We start from the raw sequence: 27,830 nt of genomic DNA, 5'->3' as shown, positions 1-27,830 counted from the left end.
GTTACAACATGTTCTATAGCCATGAAATATAAAACATTTTAGGTCTCCATAGAAGTTCAGTATGATTTTTCGCTCAGTTGTTTCTGCTTTTACCATCTTCTGATTGACTGCTTTTACCATAAGTTACCATAAGTGGAAACTGCAGGTGACTATACTCACTCTCCTGTCACATCTCTGAAATATTAAATCCTTTGAACAGTATTTACATAATAGTATAATAGTTATCTACAATCAAATGTGAGCAGGACTGCTTCTCAGTCTGTTTGCCAACAAACGCTCAAATCTCAGTGGGATGACAACAAAAGGCGTTAAGGATTTCAGGGGTTATACAGACAGCAGAGATTTTATGGAGAGGTAATGGTGACAAAGGTGACTGTACAACAAAACCGTGCGGAAAAGCAGTGAGGTTTCACTGCGGTAGGATGTGTTTTTATAAAACATGTGTAAGCATGCAGTGGTGAGCGCATGCAGTCTCTGTTTTGTCTTCATACCTGTTTTACAGTCCCAGTTAGAATTACGCTCTGTATGCACAGATCTTAAAACCAATGTAAATAAACCCACTTTGTATCAGATTGTTTTGTTATGATATTCAAAGTTACTGAACTGCAACAACAAAAACCTAAAAATGCTTAAATGTAGTGAAATAATTAATACAGACATAAAAGTATAAAGCACACAGAAATTGGCAAATCTTCACCAATATTTGGTTTCAGACCTTTTGGCGACAATGACACCCTCTAAATGGTTGTTGATTCTTTTTGCACCTGTATGCTGATAGTTTTAGCATACTTCTGAATTATTCTTCTTCTACTGCTATGTGTTCAAGGAGTCATTTTTGCATGAGCAGACTTTAGCTTTCTCTGATGGTTTTTGAATGGCAGACTTCAGCTTTCTCTGATGGTTTCTGACTGGATCTCAGGTCTCATGGTTCACCTGCAATCCATTGTTGTCTTCTCAACCATATTCTCTTATTTTTTTCGTAAGTCTTCGCCTAAAACTTAGTTTTGTGACAGTTGGTAATACATTTAGCTCAGAAATACCTTTTAATTCTTATGATTCTATCACTGGAAAATTTCAGTTCCTCCAGGACCATAGGCAGCAAATCAGTCCCACAGCATGATAAAACCCCTGCCACGTTTTACTGTTTGTAGGTCGTTGTTTTTTTTTTTTAAACTTTTAGACTAAATTTAGTTTCATAAGTAAAACAATTGAAAATCCTCTCACAGGAAAAAATAACTGCCATCAAGTAAATTCTTTTATACTTCATAACTCATAGCCTTCTTTCTGTTTGAAAACTTTTTCATCATGTTTGCAAAAAGTTGGCTTATTTGACTTTATTTTGAATATATTCTAAAACATTGGCTTACTATTTCAAAGTGCCTAAAATTTTGGACCAGCACTATGTAAACTGTACGTGTGTTTGAAAAGGGGTGTGTTGTGGAGGATGACTCATGCAGAACATGTAGGCAGTCTCCATGACACTGTGTGTCTGACACATTCTGACACTTCATTAGATGCTACAGTAACAGCACACAAGCATGTTAATGCAGGTCAGGGTGAAAGAATGCAAAAAGGTGGCTGAATGGTGGCTGAAACACACGGATGCTCTAAAAGACACACGCTCACATATATGGCAGCAAGTATGCTTGATTGATAAATTAGATGAGACAAGCCATGGGAGGGCAGGGGCAGAGGTGTCCGACCTGATTTTTACCAACATTTAACTCACACGGTCCACAAACTCAACGGATTCGCAGACTCGCCACATGTGCGGCGTCTTCTTACAAAGGCTCCCACATGCAAGCTCAACTGAATCTCATAGGCCACGGCTGGTGCAGGTACGCTTCATATTTTCACACTATGTCTATTGATAGCTCAGCTCCCTCCCTCGCTCTAGCTCGTCGCCCATACCTCTTGCGGCGCTGCCTCATTGTTTTTCCTCTCTGCTGTATCATATTCCATCCAGGGACATGAATGACACTCCCCTGTTAACGTCAGCAGAACAACAGATTGCACAAACATGCGCACACAATCTGGGATTTGCGTAAAGCTATCAGACGTGTCAAGCTGATATTTATGCGGTGTGCACCTTCACCAGCAGAACATCAAATTAGGTTATTAAACTGTTCGTTGTTGTTTCTTTCTTTTTCAAGATTTGATGCTTCACATGGCTACAGCACATGCTGTAGATTGCACCCTTGTGGCTGGCAGCACAATAGATCAAAACAAACCAAAACAAGCTGTAGGAAATATAACTTAAATCATATCTTTTTCACAAAGAAAGGAGCATAAGAGAGTTTGAGAGAGCGTCCCTGGCATCTAACAGGTAAAGGGTATGTTTACGATGTAAATTTTGGAGCTTAACAGGACCTCACGTCAGTGCAAAACACAACACAGCAATAACAACAGATTCATTCAGAAGCATAAAAAGTAACAGCCATGGAGTGGAACCTTTAGTTACATATTCACATTTTGCTAGTATCATCTTGTTGATAGATGTGGAAAGTGGATGAGTCAGATACGAGTTATCATGAGCATCATGATTTAGCTGTATATTACAGTACATAGCGGCACTGGACCTTAAGCTGCAACAACATCTCCTGGTTACAAAGGAACTTATTCCCAGTAAGACAGTGGGTGCAGTATTTGTTTACATTGGTAACATCTTACTTGAATCTCTCAAAGACATTTCATCGAACTACCATGTGCTTATTTACAATAACTACACATCTGGAATAGTTTAACGAGGGTCTGTGGGCATGAATGATGCAGGAGGGACAATTTACATAGTGCTAATAAATGAGGCATTGCTGATTAATAAGCAAGTCTTCAAGTAAAATGTCACCCTAAAGAGCCCAGTTGTTGATACTGCTGCACACATAAAGACAGTGAGGGGGACAGACGGCATCAGTTGCTGTGCTTTTCCCTTTTTTTCTTCAGAGAGATGGACACACAGTTAAAAGGGGCTGTCATCTGTGTCTTTGGGTTTAACAGTACAGAAGCAGATTATCTTCCACACAAATTGTTGTGCCTGAGAAATGGAGCAAAGTGGACAAATAATCCAACCACTCCCACCCCCCAGCATCCTATGACCTACGATCCCGGCAGGATTACGTCACATTTCACAAACACAGCCAACCGGTCACGTAACAATACCCTGTTGTTCAGCAGAACCACAACCACATTGTGCCACGTACCGGACAAATAAAACATCAAGACAGAACAGCGAGCTATGATAATGACACTATTATTCCTCTATGAACAGGACTGCTGAATAGATGGAAAATGCACAAACAGACAAAACATATACAAAAATAGAAAAAAAAAAAACACCAACACATAAAAATGCTGACAGATATGTTGGTTAAAAAGTATTGTGCTTTTGGCTGTCCGTGTATAATATCCAAAGCCCCTGTGTGGAAAAAAAAGGTGTATATATGCACTTTGGATATGCAGCTGAGCTTTTCAGTGGCTCCAGAAGGATATCTAATACATAATGTAAGCAAGAACATGGCAAATAAAAGTTGTATATGTGTGTGATTATGATATAAAGTGCAATGTGAGGGCATTTAGGCTGAGTGAGCCCTGTTCGTCTTCATGTAGTCAGTCACCAATGACTGGCAGAGCATTCTGTAACTGTGTTACCTCTTTTCTGACACTTACATGGATTCATTTGTGTGCATGCTTTGTGTGTATACATGTATGTGTATCATTCTGTGTCCTGTTCAATGACGCTTGGATGAGTGCACGAGAGGTAAAGCAACCAAACCAACAGAGGAGGAAACAGTTAGCAATTTACTGGATAATAAATCCACATAAAGCAAGTTTACTTTCAGCAGCTCCTTTTTTTTCCTTCCTTCTGTGTGCTTTTTGGAGCTTTTTTTTTGTTTCTTTATATGAATTTAAAGAGCAATAAAAAAAAAAAGCAAACAATCAAGGGAAAAACAAAGGCATAAAGAGAAACCTTCACATGAAAAGTAGTGCCAAAGCAAGCGTACCTTCTTAACCTCAGGACCAAAAATGATCCCAGTTCCCTTTCGTCTTACCAGCTTGGCAATGATTATCCAAGTGTAACATCCACGTCGACAAGGCAGGCTTGTATTTCTGTTTTGATGAGAGTCTAGCTTCCTTCCGTTCAGAATTATTTTACACTTGATGAGAGTCTTAAAAGGATTGTTGCGTCTTATCAGTGTGCATACCCTGCAGCTGGGTGCCTCCACACGCCAGACGAGGACATTTAGTAGGTTTGAAAATGAGTTTCTCACATAACAGTGAGAAAAATGTGAAGGAGGGTCTTTTTCTTCAGAGGGATGATGGGGTCGAGGAGATGAGTGAGTTTGTCCTCCAGCCACAAATCTAAGCTTCCACCCTTCAGACTTCAGTCTACTTTCTGTAACTTATATACTAGTTGGGGTAGAGCATGTAGGCTAGATGGCATATATGTAGATATCCTATGTTTATATACATCAGAGTCCTCTGTTGTGGCTCTGGGACGTGGCTGGGTCATATGTTTTGCTGAGTGGTGTTCATGGTAGCAGTCTCAAACCTTTGAGTCCCGTATTAATCACGAGCACGAAGGACACATCAGTCTGTAAAAATGACACTTTTACCAGATGAGTGGGCTTAACTAAGTGTGTTGACTTTGTTACATCTACATTACATTTCTCTATAGATATAATAGTGAGTATGCAGAGAGTGCTGGGATGTTAAAGGGGAGTTTAAGAGCAGAGCAGGGAGGGAGGACAGGCGTGGAACTGAGAGGAGATGTTAAATGTTTTGAGCTGATCCGAGACCTTCAGTGTCTCAGTCTGTGGCCTGGACTGTTGCCAAAGCACAGGTTTTGTAGAACTTGGACGATGCACACATCCACACCCTCACTGTTCCTAGATTCATTTGTGTTCTTGGTATTCTGCCACCCTCTCACCCCCATCCCACTCAGCTATGTTTCCTGTTAGCCAAACTCATATGGACGTATGCGCCAACCTGTGAGTACACTGTGTTTGTGAGGAGGATGTGGATGATGAGATTTCCAAACATTTTTGCTCTAAGTGATACGTTTAGCGAGTCTCTCTTCTGTCTTGCCTTTCTCTCTTACTTCTTCTGATCTGTGTTTCCTTCCCCTTTCTCTTCCCTCCCCTCTACTCCTCTCCTTGATTTACATCACGCTGCATTTGCCCTTCAGTCTCTCTGCACGGGACTGCTTCCCAGAGCGCTTGCCATCGATGTTGAGGCTCATGTTCCTCTTCTTGTCCAGGTTGAGGAGCTCCTGGAAGAGCTCAGTGACATTATGGTTGGTCTTGGCCGACGTCTCCATGAAAGCGCACTTCCACTGGTTGGCCTGTGCCTCCCCATCCTTGGTCTCCACCTCTCGCAGGGTCTCGTCGCTTTTGTTTCCGACAAGCATGATGGGAATTGCCTCAACGTTTCCCTTTATGGCCAGGACCTGCAGAGGGAAAGGAAAACAGGTGGAGATGTGGCTATCTTTGACTAAAAGTGATCGTTATAGATTTTTACCAAAAATGTTGAATTGGTGTTAATCTTTTCTTATGCTGCAGTTTTAGCAGCATAAGAAAATACCTGCCTACAGTGCATGGCAAGATGAAACACGAAAAGACGTTTATACACTTATTTTTATCAAAACAATTTTAACAATATTTCATCTTTAAAGTGTATTTTTTCTTTTATTGATCATTTTATTGGAATATGATATAAGATATAATTATTTACTGGACACCTCCTTCATGACAATCATTTATATTTATAAAAAATAACAAATTTAAAAAACCTTTTCGCATCATATCATAATACTTTCAGCATGTGTTGCCAGTCAAGTTATAATACAATATGAAAATAAACACATTTCCCAATATGGAACAATACATTTTGAATTGTACCTTTGAATTCTAACTAAATCTAAGATGACATCAGGACATGCTGCAGAATAATGACACTAATCACAAAAGTATTTCTGCTAAAGAACTGCGAAAGGGATATTTAGTTGTTTTTTTTAACTGGAGTTGTGCAAAGTATTTGTGAACCTGCTTTAGAAAACAGTCGGATTGCTTTCAGTTTGGAGAATCAAAATAAAAGCACTCTGACTGCTTTCTGTGGCCCCGTTCAGAATTCCTCCTGTTGTTCAAACTTGGGAGCGTTCTGATTGCTGTTTACTGTTGATAAACATGCGAGAAAAGTCATTTGTTTAAAGAGGTTAAAGGGTAATTTTTAACCTCTCAAATAGTTTTTATTCCATGTTTCTAGTTTCCCCAAAAAGATGAGAAATGAAAAGTTATTTGTGAATAATTTCAAGTTTCCAGAAAATCCTTCATTTTAGAAAGCTGTTTTAAACAAAGCCTAAGGTCTGAAAGAACTAAATAAGAATAAATGGTTTAAAAGGGGCAAATAAAAATCTGAACCTTGAAGCTGTTCTGCACAAATGGGTTAAATGTGTGGATATTGTGTTAATGTATATAAAATATGTTGTATATGAAATATATAAAAAAAGGGATTAATTATAAAGAATGAGTACTTTGTTAGATGGATTTTTTTAATGTGATGTAGCAGTCAGTTGTTGCTTTGCGCACACAAATTCTAAATCATAAAAGTTTAAACTTTTAGTAGTTTGAAGCTGATGCTAATTTGTTCTAAAAAATATTGATCTAAATATAGATATATAGATATAAAAATACACTCATTCACTCAGCTGTATCTTCCCACTTTACTCTACACACTTTCCCCTCATCGAACACATATATAACACTCCGCACCTGTTGGTAAATGGGTTTGAGCTCCTCCAGGGACTGTTTGCTTGTGATGGAGTAGACCAGGATGAAGGCGTGGCCCTTAGAAATGGACAGGCGCTGCATGGCTGGGAACTGGTGACTGCCCGTTGTGTCTGTGATCTGGAGGGTGCACACGCTCTTGTCGCAGCTGATCACCTGGCGGTAGGTGTCCTCCACTGTGGGGATGTAGGTGTCCCTGAAAGTGCCCTTTACGAAACGCAGAACCAGGGAGCTCTTCCCTACGCCTCCTGCCCCGAACACCACCACACGATAGTCGTTGCTCTGCTCCGGCATTCTGCCTTCTCAGGCTTAAGACAGTGTTACACCTGGGATATTGGGATGACAAGATAGGGAGGAATTACGATGAGGAAAAGTGATGCAAAAGGATCTTTTTAGCAAGAATGATGTCTGGAATGTACAAAATTAAACAAAACAGAGGGAGGAAGAACTTAGGCTTGGACTGGTGTCAGGCCACTAGGCTTCAAAATACTTTAGGTGTTTGCACAGTCTGACTATGAGCCAGCGTACAAATTTAAGAGGATGAGTTTGGTGATCCTCCAAGTGTTTCACCTGACACAGACATTTCACTAATCAATACCCTTTGCAGATTTACAGTTTCTCAGTGTCAACCCCAAAACATCCCTGCATTTCATCATTTATCAAGGATAGAAACTGCAGCAAACCCTGGAGGAGACAAACATGGAGTCTTTGCTGCTCACGAGAATAATCTCCAGGCCTGCATACATGGTAGGACAGTAACATCACATTGCAATACATCCACATTCTGTGGATACATCCATGACAACACTGGAAATAACTGTAAAGTTGAAGTAAAACCTTTAAAACACAAAGAAACAAAACATTAATATCTTCTCAGATAAGCACATTACACTGTGTACTATTGGACACTTCGCTTGATTTCATTAGGTTGTACATATGTTACTAAACTGATATGTATATATATCACTGCCCATCTGTTTTTTGCTTCTATTTGGTCCTTTTATATTGTTTGGTTGTAGAGGGCTTGCAGTCAGTTCTCTGCCGTGACAATCTGTAATTTAATGCTACATTCCAGTCACTCCTTCCACCTTCTAGGTGTTTTTGACTATGTTGTGGCTGAGTATCATAAACAAGATAGTTCCACTTAATACGAAACACAAGCATGTTGCAATTTAAAGGTAAATGTTGTACTGTTTCGAAGCCATGAAAATATGTTCATTTTACAAATTTTCTGCATGCGTGACAGTTTCCCATAATGCACTGATGTACATAGTGTGTTGAAGATGCAGATGCAGGCCTGTAATGATTTTGGACCCCTGAAATTGTGGTAATTTCACACATTTTATTGATTTTTTTGTGAAACTGCTTTTACCGTGGACCAACGTGGCCATTGCACATTCTGATGTGAGGCTTTTGTTGTGAGTTGCCAGCTTGTTGTCCCAAGTGCTCAAATTTCTATGAAAAATATCCAAAATAGAGATTTATTAAGATTTGCTGTTTGTCTTACAAATTCCCTGCCCTGAACTTTAAAGTTAGTCCTTTAAGAATACAGAAAAGCATATTTTGTGCCCATGCAGCTTACTGCATATTACCAAAAATAAAAATTAAGCAAACTCTCTAGTTCACACTTGTGTGTTATAACATAACAACAACAACAGCATACAGATGAAAAAATAATTCTATCATAAACCCCATAAGTGATCAGCTGCAGCAACACACACTGATGGACTACACAGAGAATATTACCTGCTGCATCTCATGCATATGCATCAGAACAACATCCTCTCAGGAAATCTGTAGCTATCTTTGTGTGCCTGTGTCTCTGCTTTGCGTCTTTGTCTGAATGTGTATAGCTCCGGTTAGATTATTTATCTGTGGTGGCTCAGCACTTTCTTTAAGGTCCTACAATGAGACGCTCCTTCAGACCTGATCATGCTGCTCTCAAAGCTTCTGCTGTAATGAAACAGTAAATTGCCATCGATACTGTATGGTGTGAGTGGATTTCTGTCATCCTTACACTGCAGGAACCCACAATACTATTGATAGCGGGGCACCTGTAATTTCATTGTCAGACACTAGATAATATCAGTGAAGGAGCGCAAAATAAATGGGGAACCGGGGAGAGCCACATGAGTTTTATGGTGAGTCGGTGCAATATGGGTGACATTTCAGACTGTTTTATGAACGTGATGAACACACAACCACAGTTTAATTTTCGGCAGAAGCTGCAGGCATCTGCTCATATCGCTGCAGAATACGAACTGTTTTACTCTGGTCTGGAAAATTACAGGAAATCTACTTTAATAGCTTTTTCTTGCCTGAAGTTGACTTGAAGTTATCTCAAAACTTTTGAAAAAAAACCCAGTGAGATCTAGTGGCAAAAATCTGTCTTCCCCAGCGTGACTAACCTTTTCTGATCAAAGTCACTCTCTTTTAGAGCACAGCAGGCTGTTTTTAATGGCTGTGGCCATAGAAAAGCTGTTCAGATGGATACATGTTAATGGGCTGCAACATTACAGTGGGGCAAAAGTGCAGAAAATTGCCAGAAACAATGGTCATCTGCATTGCCTGTTGGTTTTAATGAGGCCTTCGGTCATGCTGTAAAACTGTGGTCTGAGCTGCCAGAGCTGCTCATTGAATCCTGCGTTAGTCTGCTTTGTGTCAGGCAGGAACGCGCAGATAGATGAAGATGGACTTGAGCACAAATGGTGCCCTAAGACGGTTTTAAAATCCAAATTTAATGTGAATGTTCACCATGTAAACTAAAAATATTACTATAGTATAGAAATCGTATTAACCTGACTGTGTCCTTCACAGTTATCACACTCAGTGTTTTTATACCGGTAATTTCAAATGAGTGCATGGATGGTAATTGCCGTGAAAAACTCTTGGATAAGTATCCTCTAACTCTGAAGTTCACCTCTGCTCTTCAGAGCAAGTTTAGCATCTTTCAACTCATTGATTTGTGTTTGAGGCTAACTTTATGGTTTTGGTTCAGTCCTTTTTCTCCAGTTACCTTTTAGATTAGTGTTGTTTATGATGGCAAAGTGTACAGCTATATACAACCCATATCATAGCAAGCCCACACACCACTTTCATATAAGACAAAAAAAACCAGGTATCCAATCCAACAGATAAATCTTATTTTTGTTGCTGAATCAAAATTGCCTAGTTGGAGCTTTTCTTGGCCTCTTGTTAGTCTTAAAAAGTATAGCTGTTCAAAGACTTTGCACCCTTCATGAGCACAGTGCTATCAATAAAGATGAAAATTATGGCAAGCATTGCTGAAAGAATTCTGGTGATAAACTATAGAAAATAAATAAATAAATAATAATCATAAATAAAAATTCCACAATCATCTGGATTTTAAAAGGCAAAACCACGCAGATGAAAAAAAGGGAGCGTCACACCTGGGCGTGCTGTTGATGTTGATTTGTCGTCACATATTCTTTTTGACGTATCCATGTTACATCTGTTATTCTGTTTGTCTTTGACCTGCTCCCTGCGCTCCCTCTTGTTGCTTCCCCTTCTGCCTCCTGTCCTTCCAATCCCCAGGTTTCCATGCTGTTTGATCAATAAACTAAAGCCGCTGCGGTTTTAATCGATGGTGCTCGGTTCTCTGGGCCCTGACAACCTGTCGTCCTGCCACCCTTAGTGCCTGTTTGTTTATTTTTTTTTTGTTTTTCTGGACTTAGGCTCCAGCTCCTGCTCATCAAAACCTTCTTCCACTCTCCTTTCCCTCCTTCTTTCACCTGAGCTAAAATTAGGCGTCTACCTGCGTCTGTCAGTAGCTATAACGGCGCACACAGGTGCAGCCTCACAGTGACACACACACTGTACTTCCACCACTTTACCATTTGTCCTTGACACAGGGCCTTTGAGATTAATGACACTCCTCCCCAGTGCAAGCTGTCTCTACCCTTTCTCCCCTTCTCATCTCTTGTTTCATTTGAAATGAGAGGACTGCAGTTCTTTAATGAATTAATGGTACACTATAAATGCATCTGTGGCTGTGCAGCCAGACTCCATTAGCAGATAACATTGGCACAGGCCAAACAGGCCTCTTCTCCTCTCAGTCAGAAAATAGATGCAATGCAGCCTTCTCCGTTCATTTACTTTAAACAGCGAGCAAAGAAATGTCACCTTTAGCAAAAATATGCACATAATTTTCCTCAAGAGAGCCACTTATGCAGTGGCATAAAGGAAGCGCATTAACTAACATCAAACACAATACCATTCAACAGATCAAGAGCCTGATTAAATAGACACCCACAAAGCGGTCCCATGGTATCTTGTAGAGAAAGGGTTTTAATCAGGATGCTCATACCGGAATGCTGTGGATAGGCGGCAGAGAGTGTTTGACAGGATCAACAGATTATCAGCTTGATTTTTTCTGAAATATTCTGTCCTCTTCTGGCTGCGTGTGTGCAGAGGAACACACATGTCGCGGAGTTTGAAACCTGCACAAACTTTCTTCAGCTGTCAGACTGTCAGTAGGTGTAAGATAATGTATTTGTGTCCACCCAGTCAAGCAGAAGATTCACTGTTCTCTGCACACAGACCAGCTCAGGTCTTTCAAAGTGTGTGTGTGTTGATGTGTGTGCGTGTACTCAGGAATTAATCAGCGTTTTTAGCGAGGCAATTTTAAGACTCAAGCGTTTTCATTAGGTTTGAGCAGACTGTGAAGTTTCAGTTCATAAATTTTGATTCACTGTCACCGCTGCTTCACTGCACTCACACCTGCTACAACAGAGAGAAAGCTCGGAATGCGCATATCTAAAGATCTTGGTTGGTTTTAATTTGTGGCTCATGAATGCAAAAAATGTTTCTCCATAGTATTCCTGGAAAAAAGACAATGATGCTGCAGATTTTTTTCTGTCATTTCCAGTATTTTGGGGGGAGTCTGTTGGAATATGATGATGCAAAGAAAGGAAATGTTTCTTTTATGTTCAAAGAACTAAAAATGCCAAATATTTCACGACACATTATAAGAATCACTCCTGTCCACAGAGTATGGTGCTCACAGTTTACATGAATGAATTAGATGAATTAAACATATTCATGTCTAACAAATATAAACTCTCCCTTCAGCATTCAATGAAAAAAGATTTCAGACTTTTAGTTTGAATGACGATGCAGTTCTGAAGTGAGTGTTTCTCTTAATATTTGTAATTGATACATTGATAGCTTGTGTTTATGTTAGCCTGGCTCTATTCCAAAGGAAATAAAATTTGCAGACAAGCAGGACATTGCTGTGCTCAGCCAAGAGAGACTCCTGCATATGAGCCCTGTACAAGCACAAATGACTGCTTTCTAATGGGTTTATTCTGCAGTGGTCTATTTTAATACCTTTATACAGAGCCAAGCCAGCTGTTTCCCACCTGCCTCTGACTTCCTATCTTTGAAGAGGCTGTTTAATAGTCAGATATGAGAGTGGCATCAATCTGCTTACAACCAAATCGCCATATTTTCAAATGTATCAAACATTGATCCTGACAAACAGGATTTTAATTTTTTCAACTGCTTTTCTACACGCCACTTTTTTACAAACTAGAAAATAGTGATAAGTCACTGCAGTGAGAAATCAACTTAAGTAGGTTTGCTAAATCAATTTAATCATTGCAAGTGTAATAATTATCTGTAAAACGAAATGTTTGCAATTTGTGGAGCAATCTCAAAATAATGTCCCTCAACATAAATTTGTGAAAACTTTGAATATTCCATAATGTACAGCCCATCGTTTCATCCAAATATTTAGATAATCTGTACACATCTGTGTATGCAAGGGACACAGCTGAAAATCAATATGGAATGCTCATGATCTTCGGGCCCCTGCATTCTAAACAGGCATGAAACTGTCATGGAAATTGTTGCATGCGGGCTCCGAAAATCTTTAGGCTCTATCCTGCAATCAAGTAGCCATATGTTAATAGAATATTTAGAAACCTTGCCATTTTCTCTGGGCCAAAACTCATTAAAATGGGCTGAAGCAAAGCAGGTTTTTATTGCTCAGATTATATTAAATTAAAAATTATTTTAGGAAATCATAGATACCACATAATCAGGACTATAGAGAAGAGGGACCATCTGGTTTGTTGTCAGTGCTCAGTCAAAAAAATCTGCATCTCTGATGGTATGGGAGTGCATTAGTGCCCTGGAACTGGCAAAATTTACTTGTGGAGAGGCATCATCAGTGCTGAAATATATATACAGCTTTTAAAGCAACATATCCTTAAAACTTTTTCAGGGATGGCCTTGCATATTTCAGCAACACAAAATCACATAAACCATGTACTTTCACCAACTGAAAACATTTGGAGCATCATGAAAATACAACAACGAAGATCCAGGTAAATTGAGCAGCTTGAGCCCTTCAGACACGAATGAGACAACATTCCTCTCACAAAGTTTAAGCTACTGGTCTCCTCAGATCCCAGATGTTTACAGACTGTTAACAGAAGCAAGAATGCTGCACAGTGCTAAAAATGGCCCTGTCCTAACATTTTTTTAGATTTCTTGCTGCTTCAGATTCAAGAGGAGCTGCTACTTTTCATAAAATAGTAAAATGTGTCATTCTTAACATCTGATATGATTTCTATCTCCTATTTTGGATAAAACTTTGTGTATATAAGATTTGCAAATCCTTGCTTTCTGTTTTCATATACATTTTACACCGCATCCAGATGCTTTTGGAATTGGGAGAGCAAGCAGGATGACAGCTGAAATACAGAAATTAAACATCTAATCATACTCTCTGAATTGAATCACAGCACTTCCATGCATTCCTCAGATTACCAAGTTGAATTGTGACCAGATTGGAGTGATGCTTGAGACTATGCTTCTCATCAGCATCGGTCTATACTTTGATTGAGCGTACACAACCCCATGTGCATGGGATGCGTGTGCTACGCTGTCCAAGAGATTGAAGCACTGTGGTCTTGGCTTAGTAGCTAATCATTGAGCTTAACCTCCTCTGTGCTTGTGGCCTCCTCTGCATTGACCCAATTCCCAGGATTTAAGTTACCAACAGTCCAGCACGACAACAGCGTGAGACCACATGTTCCTCAAAGCTCTTTGATACACTTTCCACACCTTTTTGACTCAGCATGACTTAATGCAGAGCCACACACAGTAAAGGTTATAGCTATCTGTCAGATATCATACATATCTGTATATATATACATATGATATCTGTATATATATATATATATATATATTAATTAATATTTATATTCATATATATATATATAAAAATATATATATATATAATTCCTCCCTTTGGGAAAATTGATTTCTGAGATGTGATCAAACACTGTAACCCTAATCATTCTGGTTCTGTGCAGCAGTAGCTTGTCTCTGAGTGTGTATTAGTACTGAGTATTAGTGTGACTTTGGGATTCCTGGGTTGCTCCTTCTGCTCTCTCAATATGACTCTGCTAATCCCTCAGCCTGCCAGTCTGGGAGACACACAGACACCTGGCTAATAGCAATGGTAAAGAGTAGCAGTAATTCTAAGAGAACTGTTTTAATCAGACTCATTCATTATAATTTTTCATACAAGCCTATTGTTAGATGCTCATGAGGCCCTGACTTGACCGAAGCCCTGATTGAAGACTGGTGGCTTGAGAATCCCCTCTGCAGTGACAGATGGTGACAGGTTGATAGTTTTGGACTGACTCCATTAATCTGTTAAGGCAAGATCAACCGATTAATAATACCGGTTGACGGATTCAGGTCTGATAACCATATGGCTAAAAACAGAAACAGCAAGGGAATCCCACTCTAGAATCCTTACAAAACTGTGAACCAACGGGGGTTATAAGGCATCTAAAAAGCACACAAACAATAAAAAAAGCAATCAGAAAAAAGACAAAAAAAATTCTAAGTTTTGATATATTTTATAAAGAGAATCAAAGATGGATGGCATTCATTTTTAGAGATGGCTGATGTCTGAGCAGAATGTCAAATAAAACATGGTTACTCCGAGGTCACGGTGTGCATAAAGGCCCAGAGCAGCTACTCTGGACAGAGATTAGTAATGCATAACTCCAGGAAAATTCCTCATAATTCCATGAATAATGGAGATTATATGAATTTTTCAAATGGCCTGATGCCAGCAGAAGATTCATAGCACTTTAGTACTGATCTGCTTCGATATCACAGCATAGTAAATACTATACTTCAGATCTACTGAAACGAGTGATGGAACACTTGACTGCATTTGTTAAAGCAAAAGAGAGGTTTGAGCTAGTATTGCGAAGAAGAACAACATGATGTATGAGGCCACTGCACAGTATATTTTCTGTTTTATCATGTTCACTGATTAAATTCTGCAAGATCAATTTCCATATTTCTTCCTGATATCTCACATCAGTCTGATGCTGAAGGTTTTGAAACAAAACAAAACAAAAAAAAAACACTCATCAAATTCATCATCCTCTAATATCAGCCTCCAACCTCATCTGCTGCATCACAAGAAGCATTGCCATCCTGGCCGGCGTCATTGCCTCACTATGCTCACGCTTGTTACCATGTATTGAGTCATTTCTTCATCCTGCCTCAGTGGAGACAAGTGTTCTTATGCAACTGCGCTGTGAGCATCCCAGACAGACAGACAGACCAGCAGACAGGACCCTGACACTCCCCCCATCCACCCACTTATCCTCCAACACATGCACGTTTTAGTACAGTCTGCATCTCTGCGCTATTCTCAACCACACTTTTTTAAAGCTTTACTCACGGGATTTACTGCCATAACTCTCCTCTCCTCTCCTCTCTCAAACCCCGCAATCCACACACACACGCACACACACACACACACACACAAACACACTTGACAGGCAGTGCTGACAGGAAGTTGAGTCACATGCATATACCACACACGCATTGAGGATCTAAATGATTCACAATTCCCTTTTTGCGTGTCTCATCTCCAGTTATGGCACCACAAACAAACAGCACATCAGACGTGGAGGAGGCGACACCGAGAAGCACAGAACCAGATGGAGGATTAACCGCGGCATTTGCCACAGAAATCGGGCTGTATGCGTCACGCCGGCGTCATTATTAATGTAAAGACTAAGGTTGACGTGCATGTCCTTCTCGACTCTAGTCAGGAAGGGGTGGCAGAGGAGGGCTTGCCGTCGGCCCGCAACGCCATTACAGACCACCCCACTCTGCTTGGTTCATTCATAAATACCAGAGGATCGCCATCTCGCAGCGGTGCATCATTTCGCAGTCGCAGCGAACCCCCCGCCCCCACCAACCCCCTCCTCCTCCACCTTGCTTTACTCCTCAAAGCAATATGATAATCCCGACACCTTCTCATCTCTGCCCTCTCCCACCCACCCCTCCCCGCCACACTCCTCTGCTGACTGCCAATATGGCTGTGCGGGCATATAGGAAACAGTCCATAATTCATTCGCACGACCGAGATTGTTTAACAAAAATGCGAGTCGGCGCGGACGAAATTTAAACAGCAACACGGATCGAGGAAGTGAGATTTTGACCGTCCCGTGACGGCCGTGAAGAGCAGGAATCTTGTGCGCACAACAGCCAGCATTGGCAGAGGGACCGTGGCTACGCCACTGAATACCAACATCTAGCATCCGTAGAAAGCAGCAGTCTCCATACCTGTTCGTCAAGTACAGCTCCGCTTCAGGCTGCTCCTCGGTTCCGAAGGATGAAAGAGAAACGCCGAAAGCGTCTTAAAGTATTTTACGCGGTTCATGTAGAGCTCATGTCGTCCGATTTCCAACACCACCACAGCAGACACACGCACACACACACATACACGCGCACAGCCTCCGTCTCTCTGCCTCTCTCTCTCTCTTTCCTTCTCGCAGATAGGACGTGGGAGGTGCTATGCCCTCTCCCTTCTCTGTCCACACTTGGTTTTCTTTTAGTTCAAACACTTCCTGGTGGTTGGATTCCCAACATATAAAACTATTTTTTGACGAAGGATGCAATGTGAGACATTTGGCCGTATCCGTTCACGTAAAGACCAAAATGATACTGGTAGCAAGAAATAAAGAGAAGTCTAAAAGATCATATAATACATTTAGTTTAACTGGAGGTGAAATAGCAATGCTCCCAAATCGCATTAAAGCCAGTTGACTGAATAAACGATTGTCAACAATGTAACTGAAGCAGCATCCCTTTTAATCTCCAAACAATTGACTCAATGCCACAGCTGAGTAGCATTCATACACCCCCATGTAGTGCCATACCAGACTTATATACATTTTTAATTTATTATAAAATATACAATTATATATTATAATTTATTATAAAAGGTTTAATTTTTGACCTTTAGCAGCAGAGTTTAAGGGGAGCAAATCCCGAGAGAAACGCGGTGAGAGACAGAAAACACCGCTGGGACTTTTCACTGACGTGGATGCGTGGCATGGAAGAAGGTGGAGGAAGAATACGGAGGGATGAAAAAGATCTTAATGTATGCCAAGCTGGTGTGTGAAGATAGTGGATGTAGAGTTGCATTTCTTTGACTTTGTTTTTACCTCCAAAATACTTGTGAATGGAATGCAAAAAAAAAGAAACGAAGAGAGAAAACCATCTCCAATTAACTGATCCCCGATCAGCACCACGGACAGCGACTCTAGTATTTCCCAGAACCACGGAGAGCGCCGGAAATACACAGATTCAGTAGTTTACAGTATTAGAGTATGCCATGCATTTCAATATGACGAAACAATAAATAGTGGATAGAAAAATCAGCGACGTGATGCCAGGTGAAAGGGCGATAAAGCAGGAACTAAGCTATACCGACCCTGAATAAGGCCCCTAAATGCATCCTAAGCTCAAGTCATGTGCGTCAACATTACCGTCATTTCCTGTCATATCATAAATAAACCTGAATTTGCCTTTCCCCGGTGCTACTATAGGCTCGTAGCCAAGTCAGACCAGACCTCGTTCCGAGCTCTGTTGCCTGTACGTGATGGTCTCACTGTATGACTCACCAACTCTCCATCCAGACCGCATTGTCTTTGTCTCCCTCTGTTGGTGAGTGGTGTGAACTGCAGGGCAGGAAAAGCGGATACATGAGTAAAAGCTGATGGTTTTGTTTGTTTCCAAGCAAGTATCGGTAGCTTATGACAAGAAAACCTGAAGAAATGTGGATGAAAAAACAAGACTTGAGGCCTATTAGCGTTTTTTTTTGGTAAAACAATCTCGTTAGTAGTTTTAAGGTCTGAAATGTTAATTTCAAAGATTTTCCTGTCTGAAGTGCAGATAAATATTTTGATTAGGTAAAGATATTCAGATTGAGATAGGGTTCAAGTTTTTATCTTGTTTTTTTTTTTTAAAGGGAGAAAGCGTTTTTAAATGCCACAGACCTACAGATACTAAACAGAATACACAAGCAGGACTTTCATTAACTTTGCAAGTACTAGATCAGATAATTGAGCAGAGAATGGTATAAGAAGAATTACTGTTGTCTCACCAAAGGAAACTGACAGGAACCAGATTATTTGGACCGGATTCTCTTGCGATTCTTTTCCGGCAACTGAATCATTTAAATCCACAAATACCAACCTTGTTGATGTAGGGGCATCTAAAAAAAACATTCTAGGATTTATACACTGGGAATCTAAAGTATGCATAAAATGTTCCATGGAACTTAAAGTGATGTTGAGATATTTAATAAGACAAGAAAAAGCAGCTTTAATATGACATGATGCACAAAGAAAATCACTGCAGTTATTAGGATTTATCATTAGTGCACATTTTTCAAAGTCTGTCTTCAAAAAACAGCTGAGAAATGGTATGCTGTGTTCCCTTCCTGTCAGCCCTGCTTCCTCTGTATGAAGCCATTTCAGGGACAACACTCAATACGAGGCCTCGGATCAAACCGCACAGCAACACAATGCAATAATTGGTTTCTGGGTACCATTTCAAATAAATCAATAACCCATTGGCTGTCAGTGACTGAGAGCCTCTATACAGCAAATGCACAGCAGACATCTACACAGGAGCCATTTTCAGATGGGTACCCTCCTCTCCCTCTGGTGCACTGTGACCAGCACACTGGCCTCATCCACCATTTCCAGTGCATTACATCCAGCGAACAAACACAAAGGGGCCTCCCATTCAAAGTCCCTCGAGCGTGAACACAGAGGCAAACACGAATCAACGCGTGGGTGGTTAGGCTAACTGAATGTACTTACAGCTGAAAAATCAAAAGATCAAGTGGATATGAAGAAATGGAGAGACATAGTGCAAGATATTGCCATTTTCTCTTCCACGGCAAATCTGAACATCTACATTAGGGAAAAAAAAGAAAAACAAGAATTGACCACTTCATTTAATTCAAAAGTTCAAATTGTTTGACTAAATAAGAAAAAAGAAAACTTAACATTGATTAAAACAATAAATAAAACAAAATGGGGACCACTTACAATTACTGCACATTACTTTCATTAGGAAATCAAAAAAAGGCCACAGCAAAATGAACGAGAGCCAAATCCGCAGAGGTTATGGATTCAAGAATACAATTTTCCCTCAGTCGCCGCTGCCATAAAAAGTGTTGCAGAAACCACTGGTGCACAAAGTGTAATTTGGACCGAAGAAAATCCCATTACCCAGACTGTGAGGTGCAGACGTGGAAGAAGCAGAGGCAAGTCTGAAATTTCAAAGCCAGACACAGACACACTGTTCATCAGGTTTCCAGTTTTATTGTTTTTTTATCACGAGACAATAAGTTAAGACAAAAGACAAGAAGATGCCCGGTTGCTGTTAAAGATTGACAACACTCCCTGACAGACACATGCAAGATTAAGGCTTTTAAGAGTAAGAAGACACTGTTGACATAGGAAGAGCTCCAGTTCTGATTGTCAATGTAAGAAAATGCTGTTCATCAGGATATTTTAGGGAAGCTTTCAATGATGAAAGCCCCTGATCTTTGGGGGCCTTTATGATTAAGCCGTATTTATTCAAAACTGAAGTGAATAACTGTAGTGACACCAACCTGTTCTCTCTGTCCCGCGTGGCTCAAAGACGTACAAAAATATTACACTGCTGATGCGTCCAAAACCCGCAAGTAAACAATCAAGTTTTTTGGATATAAACACATTTTTTTCCCAATTGCTTAGAAAATCAGATCACAAAACACAGAAAGGTCACAGTGTCATTGATCATCTTCGCAGTACCGATAGCAGTGAGCTGATGTGGATGCACAAACCATCTTTTATTTATTTTCAGGAGAGCGACGCTTCAGTTCCTCACACATCGGTCAACATTATCCATCGTGAGGGGAGGACAGACACCAACCAACACACAGATACACTCAGTCACTCACTCGCAAACACACCAAGCTTTTCCACGCTCCTCACTGGTCCTTGTCATGGTTGAGGGCCCGGTTAACAGCTGGTGGAATAAACAGAGGAGAGAAAACACCGTTTTATTGAAAGGTAGAGAACTTTACATACGTATAAATATATCTATGTGTGTGTGTGTGTGTGTATATATAAAAATGTGGATATACTTGCATTTGTACAATTGTTGACTCACCCTCCTTTGTGACGGCCTCAGTCACGTTCTTAGCCTTGGCTGTCAGATCGCTGACCACAGTGTCCATGGCAGCCTGATGTTTCAAGAAAAATGGACGGATCACACGCTTGTACAAAATGTCCGAACCGTTCCACGTCACAGGAGCCATACACCAAATCAGGAACAGACACTGAGGAGAGAGCAGAGGACAGAGCTCAGAAAAAAACGTTGCCGTACATCTTCCGGTCCACGCAATCATAACACGGAAGAGCTTGGACCGTTTGTTGGAACAATTGGTTGATAAAAAAAAAGAAAAAGAAAAGGTTTGTGTCATATAGGTGAATCTGGATAAATATCTGTAAGTAAACACATGCATGCAAAGGACAAGGCTGTTAACCAGATGCTCCTCGAGCCCACAGGCATCACTGCATTAAAAAAAGACTTGATTCGGTATCGGAAGTCACTGAAGTGATGCGGTAACACTTCCACGCAACTGGAGATCCACATTTTAACAAGTGCCTAAGCTCATCTACGCTGTCCTCTGGTCTGCCTAATAAAATCAGGATGGTTCTGAAGTGAAAGAGTCCAGGTGCTGAACTGGGGGCAATAATCCAGCATGAAGGGGAAAACAAAAACTCTGGTTACTGGTCTGCACTCCCAAACATTTACACTATTCATGCAACACAGTTTCAACATTAACACGTTCTCTTAGCTCCTGCTTTGGATCTGTTTAAAGCAGCTGTAGACAGCCCTCACTTATTCTTTGAATGAACATGCAGTATATTCCTTTTTCTGCCTTTACACAATGTGTCCACAAGAGAGCAGTGCAGGAAAGCACTGATGTAGTGACGCCAAGAGATTACAAGCGTGGCACTAAATAACTCAACAGACTCTGGATGAAAACAGCAACACTAAAAGCATTAAGAAGAACACCGAATACTGACCAGGAAAAGAAACTCTACCATGAGAAATACGAGCCTACCTTGCCAGCGTAGTAAAAGGGGAACCAGAAGAGGAAGATGTCAGAGAAGGTCTCAACAATGCTGAAGAGCCCATAAACCACCCAGTAGGTCAACCACTGCGTGTCGTCCTCCTTAACAGAGCTCTCAATGGCCTTGATCCTGAATGGACAGAAGGAGAGATTTCAATCCGGAGACTGGAGAGGAATCAGCAGAACCATCAGCATGGCAACATTATCTTTTTCATCAAGACATGTCTGCAGGAACAACTCCAACACACTGTGCTCGGCTTTAAGACCACACGGACTGCAGAAAGTGAGGTAGCAGAGGGGTTAAAGTGCTCGTTAACAACACACGGTGACACGCCGCAGGGGTGGAACTATTGGCTGCGAGTTCCAGAGAGAGCTCACCTGTGCTACCTGCTGACCTCGTGTGTGTGTGTGTGTGTGTGTGCATGAATCAGCTAAGGTGTTGCCATTCAACAAAAACAACAGCCTTAAATCACTCGTGGATTTCTACCACACCTCTCTCTGATCCATCTATTTGAACAGCATAACTTTAACAAGAATTTAAACAGCAGCAAACCGTTTGAAGACTTAGAAAGTAAAGCTGCAACATTTTTTTAAAGTGTAAGCCTGTATAAACAGTGGAGGAGATATCGGCCCCTTTAACAATCCCTAATAAATCTAAGTGATGAGTTACATAATTCACTCGTGTTTAATAAACAACGCATTCTAAAGTTGACTTAATCAACCCGAGTGTGTTCAACGAGCTCCAACTATTTATTATACTTATATCATACTTAAAATAACACTACACTTTACAGCCTTCGATGATTGTAATGAGCGGTACAGTTTTCAGTGTACAAACAGGTGGGCACGTCGTAGTTACACAAGCTACTTGTACAAGCTCAAATCAGGTATTTGCAACACTATTTCCATTTCAGTTTTTCTCAGCGCGTGGCCTCCATCTTCCACAGCGGGTGACTGCGCCATCGACTGTTAATCTCAAGGTCAATGGCTAATATCTGACCGACTGTAATTAGTAAATCTTTTTACTTTAAATTCACGACTTTAGCTGAAAATCTAATAATAATAAAGGAAAATCGACCTTCTCCACAGAAAATGTTTAGTCACACTGTATCAGGGAAGGAGCAGATCGAATCAATGACATTTAATGGTTAATAACGGCTGCATTCCATTTAGAAGTGTCAGTGACCAAAGCCGAGATGATACGAGCAGAACGGAAAGACACATCTTTAGAAAGTTTAGACACGTCTTACTTTTGCAATAAGAATACTGGAAACAATTTAAAACACGTTACAAGTTGTTTGCTGGATGACACTGAATATTACATGAAATTTGTCTGCAAAGAAGAGACAAAAAAAAAGAAAAGAAGAAAATGTTTATGTTCATGTTAGTGCGTTTTGACACTCGTTGGAATAAACCTGCCGTCATACGTACGAGAAATAGGCTGGATAGAGGAAGCCGATCAGGTTGCAGAGTAGGGAGGCTCCGTATCCAAACAGAAGGTACAGCCCGACGAAACCCAGAAAACCTGCAGAGGAAGAAAGATGAGAGTGAGGCCAGAGTAAAGGGTGGGGCAGGGGGGAGGCTTTCCAGTTACTGTACAAACACTTCTGTCAGCTAACCTGATAAAGGGAAGCCAGGAGAGCTCAGTATCATGACTAAGAGGAGCACTAAACTGAAGTCAAACACTGATATTCAAATACAGTCAGAGCTGTCCTTTGTTACATCTCAAAGCTCACAGTATCACACCAAACTACATGCCTAAAGCCTCGAACCTCCACGGATGTGAGTTGACAACGATCCAAAACATTGTTGAATTGAACTAATTAATGCACAATGAAATCCTTACACTGTTAAAAGAAAATAGAGCCATGATGTCATGACTATACAAGCTACTGGGCTTCAACTCAATCAGCCATTTTCCGTGCCAAGTGTTGGGGAGTTGCAGTGTAACTGGGTTGATAATTGGAATATTTCCCACAGGGGTTTTTCACAGGTATTTAGGGATAAGAGTACAATCAAAACAAGACGAGGCCGCAAACAACGCCACAGAGAATGTAACCAAATACCAAAATATTGCAAAAGTGAACAAGTTAAGCCCAAGCTAAACTGATGATCTCAGACTAATAAACAGCTTTTTGAAGAGTTCATTTGAGGAGTGATTTAATGTACAGCTTTATGTGTGAACTGAACTGTTTTCTGCTTCCTTTAAACCCTTGAAGGCTGTAAAAGCAAGATGCTGACTTATCTGGCCAGCTTTTATGACTTTTCATTTTTTTGTTTTTCTTCAAAATCCTAACCACGGTCCTTCGTCCACCAGCTTTTAAAGATTCACCTGCGGAAACACCGCATCGGTGCAAGCCTCTGCAGGCCTCTGGAATCCTCCAGCAGCTGTACGTGTGGGTAATGCCACAAATGTATGTAAAACTCACCAGCTGATATCGAATTAAAATACCTCAACAGCAATAAACACATTGAAGTAGCATAGCATCCCAACTAATAACATCCTTTCATACCATTTGTAACTCTTTACATCTCATTTGTTTCCTGCAGTTGATACACAAATATCCGTGCAATTGTTGGTGCGTTCCTCCGGTTTTATCTCGCTAACACAGATAAAACCGGAGGACCTGGCCGAATGCGAGGACCCCAGCTCTTTCACGTTGTGGTTAAAGGAAACAAACAGTCCAGTCTGTAGAGCAGCGCTTTGCATGAGGCAATCATAAACAGATGTGTGAAGATGTTCATGGAAAATGCAAAGCCGACTGCAGGATCTTTTTCCAGTTGTAAGGAAAACATCTCCATGACTTTGAGAAATTCCTGAGCCACTCCGAGACATGCCATCTTACATGTGGAAAAAAAAATATAGTAACCATTACACAGCTGTGTAATTAATGTTGTATTATAGGACTCAAACACACTTCTTACAGAGCTGTGGAGCTCAGCTAAAAATCAAGTTAGGAGGGACATCCCGTTACAGAAAAAAAATTATTGTTCCGAGTAGAGCGAGGGAGGGGGGGGGGGGGGGGGGGGCAGCTTTAAAACCTAACAAGCAACTGCTACCAACACTCAGCTTGAAGAGGCCTGTCTACCTCAGTCAGCATCTTTGTCTTCACACCAGAGTGTTATAAGAGTCAGCATGAACTCCAGACGTTTCTCTGCTTTGCAACAACGTTCTTCTGACAAGCCCTGATCAATGCAGAGTACAACATAACATTATAGTGAGCCAACAAGGAGGAATATGTTACACGCGACTCATTATCAGTATCAGTAACGAGCCTGAATTGCGGGAAAAGTATCACGCGAAAGGCTAGAGCCTTACATACAAGTTCACAGGACGCTAACAACACGTTTATAGGCAGAACAGGACACGATGTGGCTCTGGTTCCACCTTCTACTAAACACAGCTTAGAGATCAGTCGAGCAGTGTTTGCTCACAGTCGCAAGTGTTTGCTCTGCAAGCCAGTTTGGCGAACTGGATCTGCTTCACCACCGCTTTCTGACCATGTTGTTCTTTAAATTGTCACGAGTGGGGGGGGCAACAGCTCCCCAGGAATGACTCCACAACGCCATGAAAGCATGGAAGGGAAGAGCTCGTTTGTAGCTTAGATTGACAACTGCTGTTAGCATCAAACCATGTTTTGTTTGTATTGATTAAGCAGATAATCCTTGACTACCAAAACAGTGAAAATTAACTTTGATGGACATGAGAATCTTCATTTTTGACATGCTCGACTGACTCGATTGACTACTTCAGCTGTCGATTGGTATGAGCTTCTTTTGCATAGTTTACGTTCCAGCTGTTCAGCGTCAAACCGTTTTTGTCATACAATAGAATATATATCTGACTACATCCTGAATTTCTGAAACTTTCAAATGTAACTGTCAGGGTTGCAAGATGTACAACAATCAGACTTTTTTTTATCTATACCGTCATCAACCACTTAAAAACAAACATATGATAGTTTGCTCGAAGATATAAATCATTCATAGCCCAGTAATGAGTGCAGAAAATGTCTGTATTCTCTCAACAACCAGATCACTTTTTAGAGTTGTATCAAAGAGAGCGCAGCGCAAACTTTGACATACTTTGAATGAGCACTGCTCATGTTTGGGCTAAAAGTGTTGCACTGTTACACTTTTACAATTATCCCATTGTCTGCAAGTGAGGCATTCAGGGACCAGGAGTACATTGTAGCTCTGTGGATAGCACTAGATACAGTCCCATGACTTGGTTGCTGGTCATTATGTGACAAGAAGCCACTGATTATTAGGCAGCCGCCACAGTTAGCATTAGCTGAGCTGCTTTTCTTGCAAAAGCAGATGTGTCCACTGTGATTTCCACAACCAATGATGCTCTGCATGTGAGGCGTTTAGTTCAAATGAGTAAAGCCCTGCCGTAAGTCCTCATGTGAAGGAATTTGAGTACATGCAAACTCAAACAAGCTGGGCACACTCCCCAAATGCACTATGCTGTGGCTTCATAATTTCAACATGCTTGTGGTTAATGTCTGATACAGCTCAGCAAAATGCAGACTAGCAACATACCCACTCTTTAGACCTTCTAAACCGGTTATATGAAAGCACAGCAGTGCCCTGCAGAAAACACCCATCTGATTAGACATAATTTGAATAAAGATGGTGGGTTTGGATGTAGGTCACCCTGGTTAACAGGCTTCCTGTAGCTGAGTGGCACTGTAGACCAAACCTCGCCTGAGGTGTTTGACATTTATTGACTTGTACTGTGTAAACTGACTCAATTGAGCTGTGTCAAAGCACAACACCCAAAAAGCTAACGGGTGGAGCAACTTCTAGTTCGGCGATCAGTAGTCCTAGTATCCTCTTCCATTTCTGCCATGCCATGGATATTTCAGGACGGATAAAAATACCCCGTGGCCAGCTGCTGGGGTGTTAGAAACAGCACATTCAATAGCAAATTTAGAAATAGCCGTGTTGAAGATTATATACACCAAGTCTAATCTTGTAATGTAGTATAAAAGTCAGAGATGGTTGAACTTTGGCAGTCTAGCATGACAAGGGCAATAAAGTGAGCCCGTCAGCAGCGACACAGGATATGAAACCAAGCTAAAAGTCATGCAACACTGTTACCACAAATGTGTGCCCTGTTGCAGTGGCAAACTATCAGCTGGACTACATAACGTCGGCCCTGCATTTAGAGTGTGGTTTTAAAAGCAAGTTCATGCATTTCTCGTCTGTTAAAGTACATTTTGGACGGCTTTCTTTGCTTGAGCCATTCACATACCCAAAACGACAAACTCTCTCTTCACTCCCGTTTTTTGTTCCAGCGCTGCCAACTGATCTGTCACAAAGTTCTTTTCATGGAGCACGGTCACGAAGCGCTCTTTGAGCTGAATCATTCTCGGGCCTTCTCTGACCTGCGGATAAAGCAAAACCGCACAGAAAGCGCCACTACGTTAGACGGCATCTATACACGGCGGAAATCAAGGAAAGCAACGGCTATTTAACAAACCTTGGCGAAAAAGTGGCCGCTGAATGACTAAAAGCCCGTTGACTCCTCCGCTGAGTTGCGGTGACAGTGGGGGAGGAGCTTGAAAGCCGCCTGCTGACCAATCACAGAGCTCCGCGGAGTAACGTTCACCGTGGCAGTTGGTGAAATCAAACCGTTTTTTTTCTTGCTGCAGGGTACGACTGAGGAGAACAATGGGAAAACAGGTAGAGCTACTGTAAGCAAACATCAGACAAACGTTTTGGGGATTTTTTTCGCCTCAAGTTCTCAAACTGTTGGGGCAATAAATCCAATGACTGACTGCTGATTGAAGTGTGGCCGTACAAATACAAGTAATATGGATGCACAAAAAATAGGATAGATGGCATGAAATGTACAAGTTAGAATGCCACAACAACAAAACACTGCACTGAAAACCACAAAGTATAACTTCAAGCAGATTAAAGACACATTTTACAAAACATTAATATTTCACTATATGGAGAAAGTGGGAACGTTTCTTGTTTTTGAAGAAAGTTGCAGAAAGTTGTTTTTTTAATTAAACCAAAGTTGTTGTTGGCTACCCATGCACATACATATCCTGGACATTGATGTTTGTTCTGGTTTTGGTTTATATGTACTGTAGGAGTACAATGTTGAATGTCCAGATTTTGTTTTTTCTGTTCTTCTGTCATGTTACATCATAAAGATCACGACCTTTCACCAGTGGGTTCTGGCCTTGGTCTTACATAATGAGATTACCCGAAAGCTCCTTGAATCTTTTCACTATGTGATAGATTGTAGCTGTTGAAGGCCCAAAGTTCTTTGTGATCCAACATATTTTTGTTGAAGATGTTGGTGGGTTTATCACAAAGCGGTGAAGCTAGAATCGTCTTTGCTTGGAAAAAGTCTTTGGTTGGTTTGGTTTTTAACAGCTCAGAAAAGTAACTGAAAGAAACCTAATGTTTCACGCCTTTTCCAAAGAACTGCATGCATATGTACGCGTTGTGAAATATGATGTTATCTACATTGTACTGTAATGAGGATGAGTCGGATTACAGTTAACACTGCTGTCATGCTGGGGAAGGCTAGC

General features: G+C 40.9%; 2 protein-coding genes across 2 annotated transcripts; both read right to left on the bottom strand.

Annotated features, from left to right (window-relative positions):
* Window positions 1-1,268: 1,268 nt before the first annotated feature.
* diras1b (DIRAS family, GTP-binding RAS-like 1b) lies at window positions 1,269-16,608 on the bottom strand. Its single transcript, XM_072365801.1, has 3 exons — window positions 16,413-16,608; window positions 6,765-7,105; window positions 1,269-5,443 (listed from the first exon to the last, which is right to left on the bottom strand). The coding sequence occupies exons 2-3, from the start codon at window positions 7,071-7,073 to the stop codon at window positions 5,156-5,158; spliced, it is 597 nt and encodes a 198-aa protein (XP_072221902.1). The 5' UTR covers window positions 7,074-7,105; window positions 16,413-16,608; the 3' UTR covers window positions 1,269-5,155.
* Window positions 16,609-19,447: 2,839 nt separating this feature from the next.
* Window positions 19,448-26,842, bottom strand: LOC140270906 (receptor expression-enhancing protein 5). Its single transcript, XM_072366164.1, has 6 exons — window positions 26,762-26,842; window positions 26,534-26,666; window positions 22,705-22,798; window positions 21,265-21,403; window positions 20,304-20,472; window positions 19,448-20,159 (listed from the first exon to the last, which is right to left on the bottom strand). Exons 2-6 carry the CDS (start codon window positions 26,646-26,648, stop codon window positions 20,122-20,124), a joined length of 555 nt encoding a protein of 184 aa, XP_072222265.1. The 5' UTR covers window positions 26,649-26,666; window positions 26,762-26,842; the 3' UTR covers window positions 19,448-20,121.
* Window positions 26,843-27,830: the final 988 nt, after the last annotated feature.

The sequence above is a fragment of the Leuresthes tenuis genome, unplaced genomic scaffold, assembly GCF_036924035.1.
Source record: "Leuresthes tenuis unplaced genomic scaffold, fLeuTen1.0.hap1 SCAF_15, whole genome shotgun sequence".
In the NCBI taxonomy this organism is placed as follows: domain Eukaryota; kingdom Metazoa; phylum Chordata; class Actinopteri; order Atheriniformes; family Atherinopsidae; genus Leuresthes; species Leuresthes tenuis.
The sequence above is the reverse complement of the archived record's forward strand: the minus strand, read 5'-3'. Positions and strand labels throughout refer to the sequence as shown.